At 39.1% G+C, this 18,131-nt stretch overlaps 1 protein-coding gene across 11 annotated transcripts in view; it reads left to right on the top strand.

Annotated features, from left to right (window-relative positions):
- Frmpd4 (FERM and PDZ domain containing 4) overlaps positions 1 to 18,131 on the top strand; it is a 727,289-nt gene that overhangs the window by 554,552 nt on the left and 154,606 nt on the right. For all 11 annotated transcript variants that reach the window (XM_060375727.1, XM_060375718.1, XM_060375723.1 and 8 more), the window contains 2 exons: positions 6,673 to 6,833; positions 11,940 to 12,042. In XM_060375727.1, the coding sequence (XP_060231710.1) occupies positions 6,673 to 6,833; positions 11,940 to 12,042 (264 nt within the window). The remainder of the gene's footprint in view (positions 1 to 6,672; positions 6,834 to 11,939; positions 12,043 to 18,131) is intronic.

An 18,131-nucleotide genomic window follows, 5' to 3' on the forward strand; every position in this document is an offset into this window, starting at 1 on the left:
TTTGAACTTATTCTGGCTGCAAATTACTTAGATATCAAAGGTTTGCTTGATATTACATACAATACTGTGGCCAATGAGATGAAGGGTAAAACTCTTGAAGAAAACCTTCAGTATCAAAAATGACTTTACTGAAGAGTAGGAGGCCCAGGTATACAAAGAGAACCAGTGGTATGAAGAAAAGTGTTGTGCCTGACACTGTAACACTAGAAGGTTTGTTCCAAGTGCCTGTTGCACTCCTCTGTTTATAGTTGTTAATATTAGAGAACAATAAACAAATGCAACCTTATCCTCACTGCATGTGTAGTTCTAGTACAGATCAAACCTGTGGTTGAGTTTCTTATATGATCATAAGTAACTTTTTTCCCCTCATTACTCTGAATAAAACCAAACTATGAGTTCTCTGTGGAAAGTAACATTTGGGGTTTTCCCTCATTCCGTAATGTGATTTCTGTTTAGTTCATTGTCCAGTTAACTTCAGTGAACCTTTGAAAGTTGGCACTGTAAATAAAACAACTTAGGACAATTATTCTGCAATAGAATTAACAAAACATGATCTTTGTTCATGAGTTGAAAACTAGAACAAGGCAACTTGAACTTAATGCTGAGAGTGGGTTTGTTAGGATGTTTTCCCTCTTCTTTGCTGCTGGCAAGCTTGTGTGCAACTGGGCCCTATTATTTGGATCTGAGGTCTTGTTTCCTCTTTTTAAAAAAAATTAAGTCTTCTCAGATTTGCATATGTTGTATAGAGATTTGGTTTACTAACCAGTTTGTGGTTTTGGGTGTGAAGGAACTGTAACTAAACAATTTGTTAGCTGTTTAATTATAAAAACAGTTAATAATAATAAAAAAAAGAAATATTGCTGACACAGAGAAAATGGTATCTGAGAAATGGAGGCTCCCACCTGCCTCAGCAGTTATTCAAAGAAGAAATGAGCCTGTCTCATGACTCCCCTCTGGCTCACCCCCATCCCTGTAGTCCGTGGTGTTTAGTGGGCAAGAGACACAGCCAAGGAATATTTACTGTTTACTCTATCTTCTTATTTTTCTGTATCCTTGGTATAGTATTGCCTTGGGTATCTCAAGTCCTATTCATTTCATTTTGCCATATCACTTGATATAAATTTTGTAATTGAAACCCTTGGAGTTTGACTGGGACTGATGAGGCATTGCACCCAGAGAGCTGGTCTGTAAATGTTTGAAATGGCAGGTTGGTATCTCATCTAGACTTTCTGTTGCTATGATAAGACACTATGACCAAAATCAACTAGGGAGGAATGGTTTTATTTAATCTTACACTTCCATGTCACACTCCATCACTGCGGGAAGTTAGGGCAGGAACTCAAGCAGGGCAGAAATTTAGAGGCAGAAACTGATGGAGAGGCATTGAAGGAGTGCTGTTACCTGGCTTGACTTGCATAGACTGCTTTCCATAGCACCCAGGACCACTGGCCAATGGGGTGATACTACCCACAGTGAGACGGACCCTCCCACATCAATTATCAATCAAGAAGATTCATCACAGGTTTGCCAACAGACCAATCTGGTGGGGGTGTTTTCTCAATTCAGGTTTTCTTTTCCAAAATGATATAAAATTAGCCAGCTCAGTTGGTTTTAAGATCTTACAATGGAATGTTTTCATCATGTCTGAAATTCATTCTCTCCTTCATTGCCAATGATCTTTATAGATAAAAATAAAAGCTATCATTTTCAGAGCACTTACAATGTGACCAACATTTTGTAAGTGCTTTACATGTCTTGTTTGCTTGCTTTGTACGGCTCTCTTATAAGATCGTTATAATTACTGTCATGGTTTTCCGAAGGATGCATGAAATAAGGAAGCAGGTCATCCTGCTAGGATTTAATAGGATTAGAACCCAAAGCTAGGTCATTTGGTTTTGAAGTCTTACTGTAAACAACCATGCTGGTTTTTTTTTTTGTTTGTTTGTTTTGTTTGTTTTTTTTTTCAATGCAGTTTATTCCGGGACCTTGAACAATCCTCGGACCCTGGGGAAAGCCAGCCCACAGCTTAAATAGCCTCTGGGTAGCCAACCCAGGCGTGCCACGTGGGCAATGCAGATAGGTCCACATACATGGAAGCAAGCCAGATCCTCAGCCTTAGCCAAATGTGGAATTGTTTGTGACAGAGAGCACTCACCATCGGGAAGGTGGAAGGCGGAAACCAGCTCCATCTTTAAGGCATAGCATTCCGCAGCTCTCTACAGTTCCTCCTTTTTGTTTTAGACGCATCAGGCAAGAGTAGAGGTCTGATCTCTGATATTAGAAATAAATTGGGACTTTGTACCGATGTTCATTTAGGTGTCATCCACCCAAAGAGCATCAGACCCGTTCGATACCTTTTTCTCAGAGGCGGGACCTGGGGTATCAACCCGCATGCAATCAGACATGCTCTTCTCTGGGTTAGCCATGCTGGTTTTTATGTCTATCTGAAACCTAAGCACCTGTTTCCTGAGCAAACAGGAAGGAGGCATATTTCCCACAATGTAGGTGCATCAGAGCACATACTCATGCTTCACTCTTGTGAAGCGAAGGTATATGCAGGAGAAAAGTTACAGAGTAAGAAGCTCACCCTTGATCCACCAGAATAGGTTCCAACAGTATTAAAAGCCCCCAAATTCCTGTAACCTCTGTCATTCTCACCCCAGTGTGAACCATTATTATCTGTAAGAAGGGATACCACGGCCTATGAATGGTCTTTCTTATGTACTGTCCTCTCAGCTGTCAACATGGTAATTGAATATATTGTTAACATTTAAACTTTTCATTGGCTTCCTGGTTGAACAAAAGACCGAGGAGACACATAAGCTGTACAATCTCTGAAGGATCTCTACCATCATTTCTTTACTACACCATCACTATTCAAACCCACAACCTACATCTCACTGGCTTCTACATGTTCCTAAGCATCTTTTCTTCCCCTGAAGCATGTTGCATTTCCAGATAGTTGCACTTCATGGTTCCTGTGTCCTGAGCACACTCACTCCAGATGTTACCCTCACTCAGCAGCTGTCTTCCCACACTCCCTGTTTAGATTCTCTCCTTATCATTAACCATAAACTAGTATGGACATTTTTTTCCTCTGCTTTCTTTCCTTTTGTATTCCCAGAAAGGAGAGCTCAGGGAGCATATATTAAATTGAATAAATGAATAAATTAGTATATTACAAAGTTGTCTTGAAGAATTAAATAAACCAACATATGGAAAGCATTTAGAATAAACAATGCTTAGTACAAAATTGATGTTTAATAACTGTCATATTATTAAATTATAATATGAGAGTTGTTGAATGAATGATGTATTGAAATTTTAAATAATGTTACTTTATTGTTTCCTAGAAAGAGGCTAATAAAGCTGCAGATGTTCAAAATATTCTAATTTCATTGCCAATGTCTATTACAAGAGACACCAACCAAACCATTTGTGTCCTTTTTTTCCTCTTGTCTCAAGTTCACACTGCCATGGCCTCTTTCCTTTATTCAATCTTTTCCTGTCATTGCTTTTGAAAAGAGCTTGTGTAAAGGGTCAAATAGGCTCCATCAGAGTAAGGTCTTCAAGAACTAAATCATATAACAGATGAGCCTCAGCACAAAGAATACAACACATTGATCCATTCTGTTTCTTCTCATGTTCCATGTCTCAAGAGTTACATTCTGTTGAAAGGGGATTTTGAAATTGCATTTTCTTAGCCCTGATATATATTTAAGAGACAGATCCAGAGGGTTTTTTGCTGATTTTCCCTAACTCTTATTAATTGCACTGAAGAATATCATGCTTTCTCCTTCCCTGGATTTTTTTTTATTACTTTTGGACAGTATGTTGTCCAGACAACAAATAGAACACCAGTGTACAAGGTATTTTACAATGATATTATTTACTTAGTAAAGAAGACAATGCAGCCACTCCTGATGAGACCTAATTGACCAGGATCAGAAGGAAGGAAAAGAAGACATCCCCTATTAGTGGACTTGGGGAGGGGCATGCATGCAGAGGGTAGAGGAAGGGAGGGATTGGGATGGGAGGAGGGAGGGAACCACAGGGGGGATACAAATTGAATAAAGTGTAATTAATGAAGAATTAAAAAAGTTTATATCACAAAAAAAGAAGACAATGCAGCCACTCCTGATGAGACCTGATAGACTAGGATCAGATGGAAGGGGAGGAGGACTTCCCCTGTCAGTGGACTGGGGGAGGGGCATGGATGAAGAAGAGGGAGGAAGGGCGGGATTGGGAGGGAATGAGAGAGGGGCCACAATTGGGATACAATGTGAATAAACTGTAATTAATAAAAATAAATTATTATAATAAAAAGAATATTCTAAGTTGAATTGATAGCTGAGGAGAAAGCTTAGTGGATAAAGGTACTTGGTGCCAGCCTTGACAACCTGAGCTCAATCCCAGGACCCACATGGTAGGAGGACAGAGCCAGGTCTTGGAAGTAGTCTTCTGACCTTCATATGTACTTTATGCTGCCAGCATGTACACACACTCACACACACTCAGTAGCTAGAAGGAGAATAATTAAATGAATGTAAAATAAAATTAAAATTGAATTAAGTTCATGTCAGTCATTTAAGTCATCTGAGCTAACATTTCTTGAAGACAGTTGCTAATATTCTGCTAACAACTCTTCCACAAAAGAAAGCTTCCTTGGACAATTGCCACGAATGAAAACATCACCTTTGACCAGATTCTCTATTCTCCATTAAAGTCCCCTATTGGCCATTGGGGACTTTAATGGTGATGCACCATTATATATTTTTTTCAATACCGAATCTTTCTTTCTTTCTTTCTTTCTTTCTTTCTTTCTTTCTTTCTTTCTTTCTTTCTTTCTTTCTTTCTTTCTTTCTTTCTTTCTTCCCTCCCTCCCTCCCTCCCTCCCTCCCTCCCTCCCTCCTTTCTTTCTTTCTTTCTTTCTTTCTTTCTTTCTTTCTTTCTTTCTTTCTTTCTTTCTTTCTTTCTTTCTTTCTTTCATCCCAATTGCAGTTTCCTATCCCTCCTCTCCTCCCACTTTCTCCCCCTGACCCCTCAGCATCTGCTCTTCCCAAACCTCAAGCACTACCCATTTTGTCTTCAGAAAAGGCCAGACCTCCCACTGGTGTCAACCAAACATGGCTTATCAAGTTGCAGTAAGACAAGTGGCACCTCTACTCATATTAAGACTGGATATGGGGTAAACCAGTAGGGGGAAATGATCCCAAAGGCAGGCAACAGAGTCAGAGACAGCTCCTGCTCCCACTGTTGGGAGTCCCTCAAGAACACCAGTCTACACAACTATAGCACATGGGCAGAAGGTCTAGGTCAGTCCCATGCAGATAATTCATAAGATAATTTTGATCTTAATTTCATTGTTAACAAATGTGATGACAATGACTTCTCTGCTTCTTTAAGTCTGAGGGTGACTATGAGTCGAAAACATGTTAAAATTTTGTGTTATTTATTATTGACAGTTTCATACATTAACATCATGAATCTTAGTCCTTTTCATCCTTTTTCCCTCTCCTCTCATCTCCCCCGGCCCCACTGGAACCATTTTTATTAACAAGTCTCCATTCTACTTTCATGTCTTCTTTCTGCATGTAGTCACTGAGTTTAGTTAAAAGAGTTGTTTTGCTCTAGTGTGGGAAGAAGGGTTTTTATTAGAAGAACAAGGGCATCTTAGCAGGGGTTATACCATTGAAGAGAATTTTACTTCCCAAGTATTATAGAATATTCAAGTTTTTATTATTGCTAAAATTCAGTTAATGAGAAAACTCATTTAAATCATTCAAATCTTTTTTCCCCTAAGGTAAATGTCAAGAGCTACACAATCAGATTAAGAATGGTAGCAGGATATTTTGTACCAGAGTAGCCCATCACCACCGAAATCACCTATATTATTTTAATTTTGCCTGGCTCAAGTGCCATATATACTTCCTGCTTATTGTCCATTATTTTATGTGACTGTGGGTCAGCATTTCAGTTGATAACAGTCTACAACGAAATAACTTCTTATCCCTGCTTATTAATTCCATCTACTGTTGAGAACTTGCTGTGAGTCAGACATGTTTTTAGGTACCTGAGATATGTCAATGAATGTAACTAAGTTTATATGATTAGGTCTGTAGTTCAATGACAGCAGTTATCTAGCATGTATTAGGTCCCAAATTCCACGCAGAGCTCTATACATAGGACAACTAAGTATTTTGTCCTTAAAGACTGCACAGTTTGTCATGGAGAGCAAAGCAGTAAAAAACCATCATAAAAATAAATGTCTTCTGTAGTACATTTATTGGTAAGTAGTGCCATGCTGGAGGAAGAACACATAAAAGGGTAAAGAGGTTTGGTGGCATGAGGGAACCAGAAAAATCGCATTAAAATAGTATTCCAAGGGAGTCTTTTATAAGCTATAATACGTGAATGGAAGTTTGACAGAACAATAGATATTTGCAGGACAAGCATTCACGTCAGATGACTAGTCAGTGCAAAGCCTTAAGAAGGGTATTACAAAGTTCCCAAGGAGCAATATATGGACCATGAAAGATGATTATGAGTCTCTAAATTGTTCCTACTCTCTACCAAAGACAACAGGATTCTAACTAAAAAGCACATGAATTCAAGGGCAATGCCTAACCCCACATTAATACCACTTTTCTCTTGTCTGTATTTTTCCCACAGTCACATGACACAAGCAATCCCATTTGATGACCCTCGGTTTGACAGCTGCCAAATCATTCCCCCAGCTCCACGGAAGGTGGAGATGAGGAGAGACCCTGTGCTGGGTTTTGGTTTCGTGGCAGGGAGTGAAAAGCCAGTGGTCGTTCGCTCAGTGACACCAGGTAAGGATCCAGCCCCACTCTTTGGTCTTTCATAACACTACCTGCCACACCTGCTTAGAATGGCTTCTGTTCAGTTCTGTGAGTGCTCAGACTATGGAGACAAAGTTATACTTTCCCATCCCCCAATAGATTCCCAAAAAGAAAGATGGAGAGACAGAAATGTGTAATCAAAATGGGCTTTATTTTTCATATTTATATATGTATGTTTGTACATATGTATTGGGGCATTTTTGAAGACAGAGCTCTGCTATGTTGCCCTGTATGCTTGGCACTATAGCAATAACCTCACCTACCTTAAAGTTTGTGGCAGTCTTACCACCTCAGCCCAACAAATGCTGGGATCACTGTCCTGAATCTCCATGCCTGAGTTCAAAGGAGATTTTAAACTGCCAAATACATCATGTCCCCTGGGTAAGGAAAAATACTGATAATATCACTGTTATCTGTGTTACCACTTCTGAATGGAGAAATGCAAATAGTGATGGACAGGAACTGTAATATATGTAAGTACCTGATGGAAAATAGTTATAGTAAAATTTAGTCATGGGTCACATGAATTGTTTTACAAGTATACGCATCTTTTCCTTCTCAATACAGGCAGGCAATTTCTATGCCTCATTGTTGTTAGTGTGGATCAAGAAAATGCCTTTGGCCAATGACACATTGAAAATATACTCAAGGGAGAAGGTTGACATGCATGTATATAGTTGAACTCGGTCATAGCTATAAGAAGGGATGTTTTCCCAGGGAAGCTGCTATTCCTTCAGCCTCAACTCCATGATAAACTCCTGGGGCAACAGCCAACTAGCCTGAAGCCTGAAGCTCAGTCCAACAAAATCTGTATTTTCAATCAGATCTGTTCAGCTAAGCCAGGCCTGAAATCATCCTAACAATCCACAAGTGGTAGAAGAAACAATTATCCGGATTGAACACAACAGATGCTATCTGATACATATCACATCTTTTAAATTCTACAGTATGATAATAGAGTGTATGTCAGTTAGTCATATGAGGATAAACTGCTCCCCCACTATGAACACAGTAAGTCAGCTTTACATTTCCAGAAAAAAAAATTGCTTCTGGTTATTTATTTATTATATACATTTATGCCTTTATTGTAATGCAAAATGTTTTCTTATTTTCTCTGTCATTGCTCTGAAGATTTTGCAAATCACTAACAGAACTCAATAGTAAAGTCCTACACATAATAAGATAGATTCTGGAGCCTAGGGAAATGGCTCAGTGAGTAAAGTACATGCTACACAAGCAAGAGAAGCTGAGCTCAGATCCCAAAAAGCCATTAAAAAGTTTTCATGGTTGTACACATCTGTCAGTCCAGCTGTGGGGTAAGAGTGGAGTGGCTCCCAAGGGATCAGTGATCAGCTAATAGATATACAGGTTCAGTGAGTGACCCTGTCTCAAAGAGTCAGGTGGACAATAATGAAGAAGGTACTAGGCATCAACCTCTGGCTTCCACATGTATACAAACACATACACATGTCCACATAGCTACAATACATATACATGCACTATACACGTTCATACAAAACTTAGAAGTGTCTTTTAAGAACAAGCACAGATTCTGCAGTGAATACTATTCAGTTTAAATCCCATCCTCAGTCCTTACTAGGTTTTGGAATATCCATGTTCAGCCCCTGCTTTTCGATTGGATGTAGCTTTTCTATATTATTAATGCTTTGGGGATTTTCATAGTACCTAACTTAGCAAGCTATAGGGTAGTACGCAGAAATCCTTCCATGACTTCTGGGTTATTGTTATTGAATTCTCAAGTGTCTTACAATGATGGAAAATAGAAGTTGACTAGTGAAGCAATATAGATTTTTTTTCAAGTTGATTAAGTTTTTAATTTTCCATTACTTTGACATAACCTCCTTGAGTCAAGCACCACAAATACAACTGAGCATTTGAACTGCGGCTGAGAATAGTGTTTTATTCTAAGCTGTCCCATCATACAACTCTTTACTTTGTCTTCACAACTTTGTACTTCATTAGATGTGAATTGTATTTTGGGATTCTGTGAATGCTGAGTTTGAAACCACTGAGGATTGTATTTTCCAAATATAAGTGTTTCTTTTTATGTTTTATAAATTAAATCCATGTACATACACACACTCGGGTAGTGCAGAAATGAAAGCTAAGTGAATTCTTTAACTCATACTTCTGAGAACCAGGATTCCCATAGATGCGGAGAGCATACAGCACAGACAGAATTCAGTATGCACACAACCAGAAACTATAAGCACTGAAAACTTTCCACACTCTTCCTTTCCTTGTACTGAATTCTTTATAGCTTCAGAGACACTATAACACTGACTGTCAAACATTTCTGAGGAGAGTAGAGAAGAAGTAAAAACAGAGATGAAAGAGTCCTTCTTCTGGTTATTTTTTCTCAGTGAAAATATTGGTCAAATAAACTGTCTATCATAAAAGTGATTCTACTCAAGTCCCAGGTGATTTGAGTGACATGACCAGATTTTCTATAGGACATAACCCAGTCATCAGAGCAAAGGTCATGAAACAGTCCTTTGAAGGATACCATTATCTCATATTTTGGAAAGATTTGTGTGTCATCTTTTCCAGAGTTCTTGATTCAAGTTGCTTGACTAACCAAGAATATTCCCATTTGATAAAAAGGCATAAGTCAACTGAATGTAGTGACTCATGCCACTGCTACCAGCAAACAGGATGATGATTTAGGTGAATAACTGTAATTTCAAGGCCAGACTGAGCTACATAGTAAGTTCTAGGTCAGGTGGAGCAGGACCTGGTCTCAACAAACAAGCAGATAAAACAAACAGGTGAAACCTAAGAAATTATTCTATTGTTTGAGAGTAGTGTTCTCACCAAAACAGTTCATATATATACTTCAGACAGCTTCTATGAAATTGTTTCTGTGTTTAACCAGCATTTGATTTGTAACCATTTGCTTGACTGAATAGGTGTGGCTGTTTGCACATAATCTAACGGTTGAAATAGGTTTCTCAAGTGCTCTTTCTGAATTCCTTGTGTGTGAGCACTAATTCTCGCTTTTCAGATCTACAAAATGAATGTTTTCTATCACTTATTTGGGTGCTTGTTAGGTTCCTTATTTTCTAACTCCCCAGAAATACAAACTGATGGCACAGTTTGAGTGTCAAGTATCAGAGTGACTAGAAAATAACTATATGACTTTCAATTTCTTGTTCTGATCATGAAACATTCATTTCAATTGTTAAACAAAAGATTATTGAGCTTATTAGAAAGATGCTATTCTAACTGTACCTATCACACAGAGTTATGTCTCTGGAAATATGGGGAAAATTATATAGTACCACATAACACCATGTCAATATTTGGGAGGCAACTTCACCCAGCTGCACACGTGAGAATAATTCAAATAACTGAATAATCTGAGTAATTGTTTACTTTTTTAAAAATCTTAAACACTTATATATTTTATACAGATGTGGCCTTAGGTCTTCCTTTGTGAGAGCAAGTTCCAAAGAGAAGTAAGCCACTTTGAACTTGCATACATCTGATATAATTATACCTTCATGCCTATTTTGTTACTGCTGAGCTTAGTTCTCTCATTTGTGCCAGGAACCATTGGACTATTCAGTGAGTTTACCAAGTAAAATGTTATGCTTCTTAGCCTGGGGCATGATAACTGTCCAAGAAACATTAGGTTCTTACTCCCTCATTAGGAATCTAACTGAAAAAGTAAAACACCTTATGACATCTAGTATTGTCAGGCCATCAGAGCTGGGTCTGGCCGTTGTATTGATCGTAAACAACTTGACCAAATGTCAACAGCAGACAATGCCACTAACCATGATAGATTGGGGCCTGTGAACATAGACACAAACATCCAACCATACTTGAAGTCATATATTTCACAAACCTCAACCCTCTGTTAGCCGACATACGGACAAATGCATTTTTTAAATCTTAAATCACAACTAGGTCTCCTTCCTTCATTTATTTCATTGTATTATATATTGTATATCACATATTTTATTTATATGTATTCATATACACACATAAATATAGTATATAATTATATGTAATAAAACAGATATTTATATATAATAACAAATATACATGCATGTTTGTCTGCATTCCTGTCTGTGTGTCTGGTGCCTTGGGGAAGGTCAAAAGAGAATATTGGAACCCCTGGGACTGGAATTACAGACAACTATGTGTAAGCTTCCTCATTGTTGCTGGGAATTGAACCAGGGTCCCCTGGAGAACAGCCAGTGCTCTGAACCACTGAGCCATCTCTCCAGCCCCATGACTTTTTCATTTAACCTTTTGAGCAATCATTTAGATGTTTATGATGAAACTGTTCCCACTTCTAGTTAGCATCAAATATGCAGAACATGCCCCTACTTCATTTAAGCTTTCCCAACAGTACTCAAAACACATCCAAATTTTATGAGTTTTTTTTTTTCTAATACCCTATGGTTGCGTGTGCAGTCACAATATTTGATATGAACAAATGCATGCAGTTTTGTTCAAATATAGCCATGTCTCGGTTGTAGCAGAACTGTACAGGTGAAGACATATCTAGATTCCCTTCCATTCCTGACTCAAGTATCACGCAAAGGGTGGCTGCAGAGATGGCTCAGGAGTTAAAAGCGCTTACTTCTGTTACAGACATGCTGAGTTTGATCTCCAGCACCCAAATCACAGTTCCCACCTCCCAATATCTCCAGTTCAATCGGGATATAATTCCCTCTACTGTCCTCTGCAGGTACTGAACACATGTGATGCACAAACATGCTTGAATAGAGAACACTCACAAATAAAATAAAACAAAGGGGAAAATATGTGGGAAACACTGATAGTCTAGTATCGGTCTTGCTGCTGAAGTTTTAGGAAACCAAGATGCCTGAGTTCCATTCTCAGAGATCCTGACAAGTTAGAGTGCATCCTGGTGGTCCTCAGATGGTCCCCCAAAAAACACCCTGGTGTTATTGGTGTTATTGGGTTTTGCTTATGTTGAAAACATCATTTGCTTGTAATGAGTCATGATGGGGAGAAGGAATTTCGAGTGGGTAGCAAAAGGAGTTCTCACTTGCGTGTTTTTCTTTCATCTATCTCCAGGTGGCCCCTCAGAAGGCAAGCTGATTCCAGGAGATCAGATTGTAATGATTAATGATGAGCCAGTCAGCGCTGCACCAAGAGAGCTGGTCATCGACCTGGTCAGGTAGGCGACATACTCATTCACCTGTACCTCATTACACCCTTTAACAAAGGCTGGTGCACAGTTCTTGGGCCTTATCTGGCAGAGAAAGAACTTCCTGTGGGCCAATACAGGGCCAAATCATGAGCCTCCACATTCATGTTATAGAAATATCAGTTATTCTAATTTGTAATAAAAGAAACAAAAATCAGATTTATACTTTTAATGATTCCTATCTCTATTAGAATAGCCAGGGGTTGCATTTCATCTCTTTTCAGAATTACTAACACATTGATTTTTGTGTAGTCAAGGAGATTAAAAATGCAGGTGCTAAATATAGCATAAATTTATGAATAATTTTATATACATAATTCCATGACTACACAAACATAAAATTCACTAATTTTTTTTCCATACTTGCCTGAGTGATTCACTTTGAGATCATCATCTGAAACAAAAGTATAATTAAGTCAAAGCCAAGATGTAATTTGTTTGTTAGTTTAATTTTATTGTGTACACAGATTGTTAAGTGATATTTTTAATTGGGCACAAGAGAGCACATTTGATATAACTTCTCAAATGCTGATCAAGAATCTGCTTTAAAGTCCACTGAGTTGTACTTTCTCAGGGACTGAATGACAAAAGAAACCTTTAGAATTTATTCAGGTGAAACAAGACCTTTTACACAAACAGATCCATTTATACAGTGGTATCAAAGGATAAAGAGGTGTGATGGTGTGATATTTCTCTATTATAAACTGATGCTGCCTAGGAGGATTAAAGTGAAAGTTATCACAATGCTTTCAACTGAGGAAGAGATAGTTTATCATGTATGGTCACTCAGAACAAAAAAAGCACATCTGCATTTGGGAAAAGTGTTAAAGGATGTTTGGGATCTTCAAAGGAAAAGTTCTTCAAACTTGGTTTCTACTTCACAAAGATGTCTTGGGTGGTTATATGACCTAAGAAGAATTTGGAGATGGTTAAGAAAATAGAAATATAAAAAGAAAGGGTGGTCATTTTTATACTGACCAACCATCATAGTTCTACCATGAGCAAAAATAGAGAAAAACTCCTTGTGCTAAGCCAATTCTGTCAGTCTCCAAACAGTTGGTCTTTGCCATCATTTAGGCATTTGTATCCTCTTCCAAATTCATATTTTGCAACCTAATATGTATTGTAATAGCTTTAGGAGGTAAGGCCTTAGGAAAAATAATTAAATAATGAGTATATATGTATAAATGCAAAAACACAACTCACACCTCAAAAAGGATAATGGGTAGATCATGGCTCAAGAACACATAAATTTTAAATTAAATTTTAACTTTTTAAATATTAATTACAGTTTCTTCATTTTTTTATCTCAGCTATAGTTCCCTCCCTCATTCCCTCCCCATCTCATCCTCCCTCTCTCATCTCCTTCCATGCCCCTCTCCAAGTCCACTGATAGGGGAGGTCCTCCTCCCCTTCCATCTGATCCTAGCCTATCAGCACTCATCAGGACTGGTTGCATTTCCTCCTCTGTGGTCTGGCAAGGCTGCTCTCCCCTCAGGGGGAGGTGATCAAAGAGGCAGCCACTGAGTTCATGTCAGAGACATTCCTGTTCCCCTTTCTAGGGAACCCACTTGGATACTAAGCTCCCATGGGCTACATCTGAGCAGGTGTTCTAGATGATATCTATGAATGGTCCTTGGTTGGAGTATCAGTCTCAGAAAAGACCCCTGTGCCCAGATGTTTTGAAAGAACACAGATTTACATCACCTCAAATTCCATGTTTCAACATCGACATAGTTTCATGAACTTTTTGTAGCAACAGAACAAAGTCAGTCATAAATCAAGACAGCACATTGATGAAAAGATCAGAGAGGAAGTTTTCAGCAAAGCAGGAAACATCTGTTGATGGCCTCAGATGCTGTCAAATGACACTCTTAACTTTTGGTTGATGGAAACTGGCACTCCACTAAGTTAATACATTCCAAAAATTGTTATCTGTTAGGCACAAAATGTTAGAGCTGACTCAGAGGTAGACAAGAACTAGCTATTTAGGGGGTTAAAAGTAGACAAAGATAAATTGTTATTTGGCTCTAAACCTGCAAAATCCTAACCTCTTCAGTCATTAATAATCTAATCAGCCTTGAAGAAAGTACAGTTGGAGCTTCTTTCCAGGAAATTTCCTTCACATATGTCATTATAAAAGTTTGTCCATGCTACTTCTACTATATTATGATGACAATAGGTAACTGAATTTAAGGCCAGAACCTTCATGAAATTGTGAACCTGCTGATACCTTCCTATTAGGCTTCTGGGGCCACAGACCTGTGAGCAATAAACTTCTTTTTTTATAATTACTCAGTCAAAAAATATTTTACAGTAGCCCCAAAAGACTAAGTCATTCTACATTAGTCTGGGCAAAATGTAAAAATGTAATGGCAACTTTCCAACCAGATGGAATTGTCATACTGGTACTTATGGGGCATGCAGATCTCCAAAGAATGTTCTTTCATGGGGACAGGCCCTGAAACTTATGTCATATTCACCCTCCATCAGGAGCAAGACCTGATCTGGGAATGAGTGGTTCAAATATTTCTGTGGACCAGAAAGGCCAAATTATGGAAAGGCTATTTTTACAGACTCTGAATTGAGGCCGTTTCAGATAGCTTATATCTTGGCATGCATATGGGTGTCAGCAGGGATATGCCTCACCCAGCTGAGCTTTATATCAGCTTGTATCCTAGAGGGCTATCTTTATGTGTAATGGCAGAATTCACATTTTGATTAGTCCTATTGATTTCTGTGCTTTCAAAAGGGTAGAAAAATCTGTGTTTCAGTTTTCTGTGACTGGATGGCTGCAGGACAGAGAAGGAGAAAAAGCTATCTAAAAGTGTGATCACTTCCTAGCAATCTTTACTCGAGGCATAGAGAGTTTGCCACCTGAAAAAGGTTGACTGCTTTTCTCATCTCTTAATGGATTGACAAGGAAAATGGTATCACTGTAAACCCTATCCCACTTTATATGTAAAAGAATAAATGAACCAGTTAAAAAGACAAGATGTCAGGCAACAGCTTCATGTCCAAATTGAGGCTGCCACATAATTTCACAAAATCTGTGAGATAGCAAAGTTTTTGTTTCTTAAAAAAAAATGTAAGAGGTTGAAATAAAGAAGAAAGAAGAATATTTCATGGCACATAAAAATCACATGAAATTCAAATTTCTGGTACTTTAAATATAGTTTTACAGTAAAAATAGCCACGCTCATTCATTTACATATTATCTAAGGATACTTTCTCCCTAGCTGAAATGAGCAGACATCATGTGACACACAAAGCCTAAGCTACTTTTTGTCAGATCCTCCACAGAAAAAAATAGTGTCTGTCCTCATAGAACAACCTGTTTGTATTTCATTTTTTGGTTAAGTAGAATTTAGACAGAAGCCCTAAATAAGATAACTGTGATTTCTCTGACACTTCCACATGCTTGATAAAGAGATAGGGCTTTCAGTTCACTGAACTGGAAGCCATCCATTCCTTCCATCTCTCCATTATGCTGTGAAAGTTGTTTGGGAGGTTTTGTTGTTCATGCAATAAACTTGGGACTATTGAGGTTTATAATCTTTTGTGTCAGGAGAAATCAGCGATTGGATGAAGACCCTTAAGGAGGAAGAAGATTTCAGGGAAATGGCTTAGCAGCTTTAAAGCTCCTCCTCTGTGAACAACAAGTCTGTAGATCTGAATTGGATCCTTAGAATCTAAGTAAATGCTGGGAAGGCATGACGGCCCACCTGTAATTCCAACATTTGGAAGGGGATCTTCATCGAAAGAAAACTAACTAGACTAGCCATATGGGGGAGCTCTGGTTTCAATTCAGAGACCCTGCTCAATCAAAGAATAAGGTGGAGAATAAACACGGAAGACCTAGGATCTTAATCTTGGGTCTTTACAGGCAAGTGTACACATACACAGGTACACACTACATACACACTCATACACACATGAAAAAGGACAGGGGAAAAACTGTGAGTATATATATATATATATATATATATATATATATATATATATATATGTGTGTGTGTGTGTGTGTGTGTGTGTATTTTATATATCTCTCTTTAAAAATTTTTCTTTACATCTCATATTTTTTATTGTGAGTCTAGCCTTTAATGGCTGAAGCATCTCTTCAGCTCTTCTCTTTACATCTCAATCTTAGCCCCTTCCCTCTTCCCCTCCCAGTGCCTCCACTCCATCTCTTCCTCATCCCCCTATCCTTCCTTCTCAGCACCTCAGAAAAGGGGAGTCTCCCTCCCCCGACAAGCCCACCCCAGCACACCCAGTTGTATCAAGACTGTGTACTTCCTTTTTCACTGAGCCCTGGCAAGGCAACCTCACCAGGGGAAACTGACCCAGAAGCATGAAACAGAGACCATGTCAGAGACAGCCCCTGATCCAATATTCTTTCTAGGGGACCCACGTGGATGCTAAGGGGCCCATTTGGTTTATATTATTAGAGGGCCTAAGTCTAGTCCATGCACGGCCTTTGGTTGGTTCTTCAGTCTCCAAAAGACCTCTGGGCCCAGTTTAGTTGGGACTGTTGGTCTTGTGTGGAGCTCCTGTCCCCTCTGGGTCTTTCTATCCTTTCTCCATTCTTCTATAAGGCTCCTTATGCTCCACCCATTGTTTGGCTGTGGGTCTTAGTTTCTGTTTTGAACCATTGCTAGCAGAGCCTCCCAGAGGACAGCCATACTGGGCTCCCATCTGCATACAGAGTAGAGATTCATTAATAGTATCAGGGGTCGGCTCTCTACCATGGAGTGTGTGTCAGGTTGGGCTAGGCATTGGTTGCACATGCCCTCAGGCTCTGCTCTATCTTTACCCCTGAACATATTGAAGGCAGGGTGAATTCTGGGTAAATTTTTTTGTGGGTGGGTTAGTGATCCACTCCATCCACTGTGAATCTTGTTTGATTATAGGGTGGCCTCTCGAGTCTCTATGACCCCCACCACTAAGACTTCCAGCTAGAGTCATCCTCCATATCTTCCCAGGGACCCATCTGGTTGCAGGATTCTAGCTTGTCTAAGACATGTCTCTGCCCATGCTTTCTCCTCTCTCTGCAAGCCCTTTCTCTGTCCTCCAGCCCCTGCTCTCCCCATATCTGATCCCCACTGTCATTTCTGTCAGTGCCCCCTCACTTCAACCGCTTCCAATGACTATTCTGTTTCACTTCTTTTTTATTTTTTTATTTATTACTATTTATTCACTTTGTATCCCAGCTGTAGCCCCACCCTCAACCTCTTCTCCTCCCATGCCCCCTTCCCCAGTCCACTGATAAGGGAGGTCCTCCTCCCCTTCCATTTGACCCTAGCCTATCAGGCCTAATCAGGACTGGCTGCATTGTCTTCCTCTGGCAAGGCTGCCCCCCTCCTCTGAGGGGAAGGTGATCAAAGAGCCAGCCACTGAGTTCATGTCAAAGACAGTCCCTGTTCCCCTTACTAGGGAATCCACTTGGACACTGAGCTGCCATGGGCTACATCTGTGCAGAGCTAGGTTATCTCCATGCATGGTTCTTGGTTGGAGTAGCAATCTCAGAAAAGACCCCTTGGCACAGATATTTTTGGTTCTGTTGCCCTTCTTGTAGAGCTCCTGTCCCATCCAGGTTTTTCTATCTCCACCTTCTTTTTGTAAGATTCCCTTGCCCAAAGTTTGACTATGAGTCTCAGCATCTGCTTTAATGCCCTGCTGGGTAGAGTCTTTCAGAGTCCCTCTGTGGTAAGCTCTGGATTTGTATTTTTTTTTGTTTGTTTGTTTGTTTTGTTTTGTTTTTTGTTTTTTGTTTTCACCCTCTTCTTATGTCTGTCCTGTTTGCCTTTCTGAATGAGGATTGAGCAACTTACCCAGGGTTCTCCTTCTTGCTAAGCTTCTTTGGGTATACATATTTCAGTACAACTATCTTATATTATATGTCTAATATTCACATTATAAATGAGTTCATAAGATGTGTTATCTTTCTGGGATAACTCACTCAAGATGATCTTTTCTAGTTCCAACAATTTGCCTGCAGATTTTATGATTTCCTTGTTTTTAATTTCTGAGTAGTATACCACTGTGTAAATGTTCCACAG

This window comes from Meriones unguiculatus, chromosome X (assembly GCF_030254825.1).
Source record: "Meriones unguiculatus strain TT.TT164.6M chromosome X, Bangor_MerUng_6.1, whole genome shotgun sequence".
Taxonomy (NCBI): Eukaryota; Metazoa; Chordata; class Mammalia; order Rodentia; family Muridae; genus Meriones; species Meriones unguiculatus.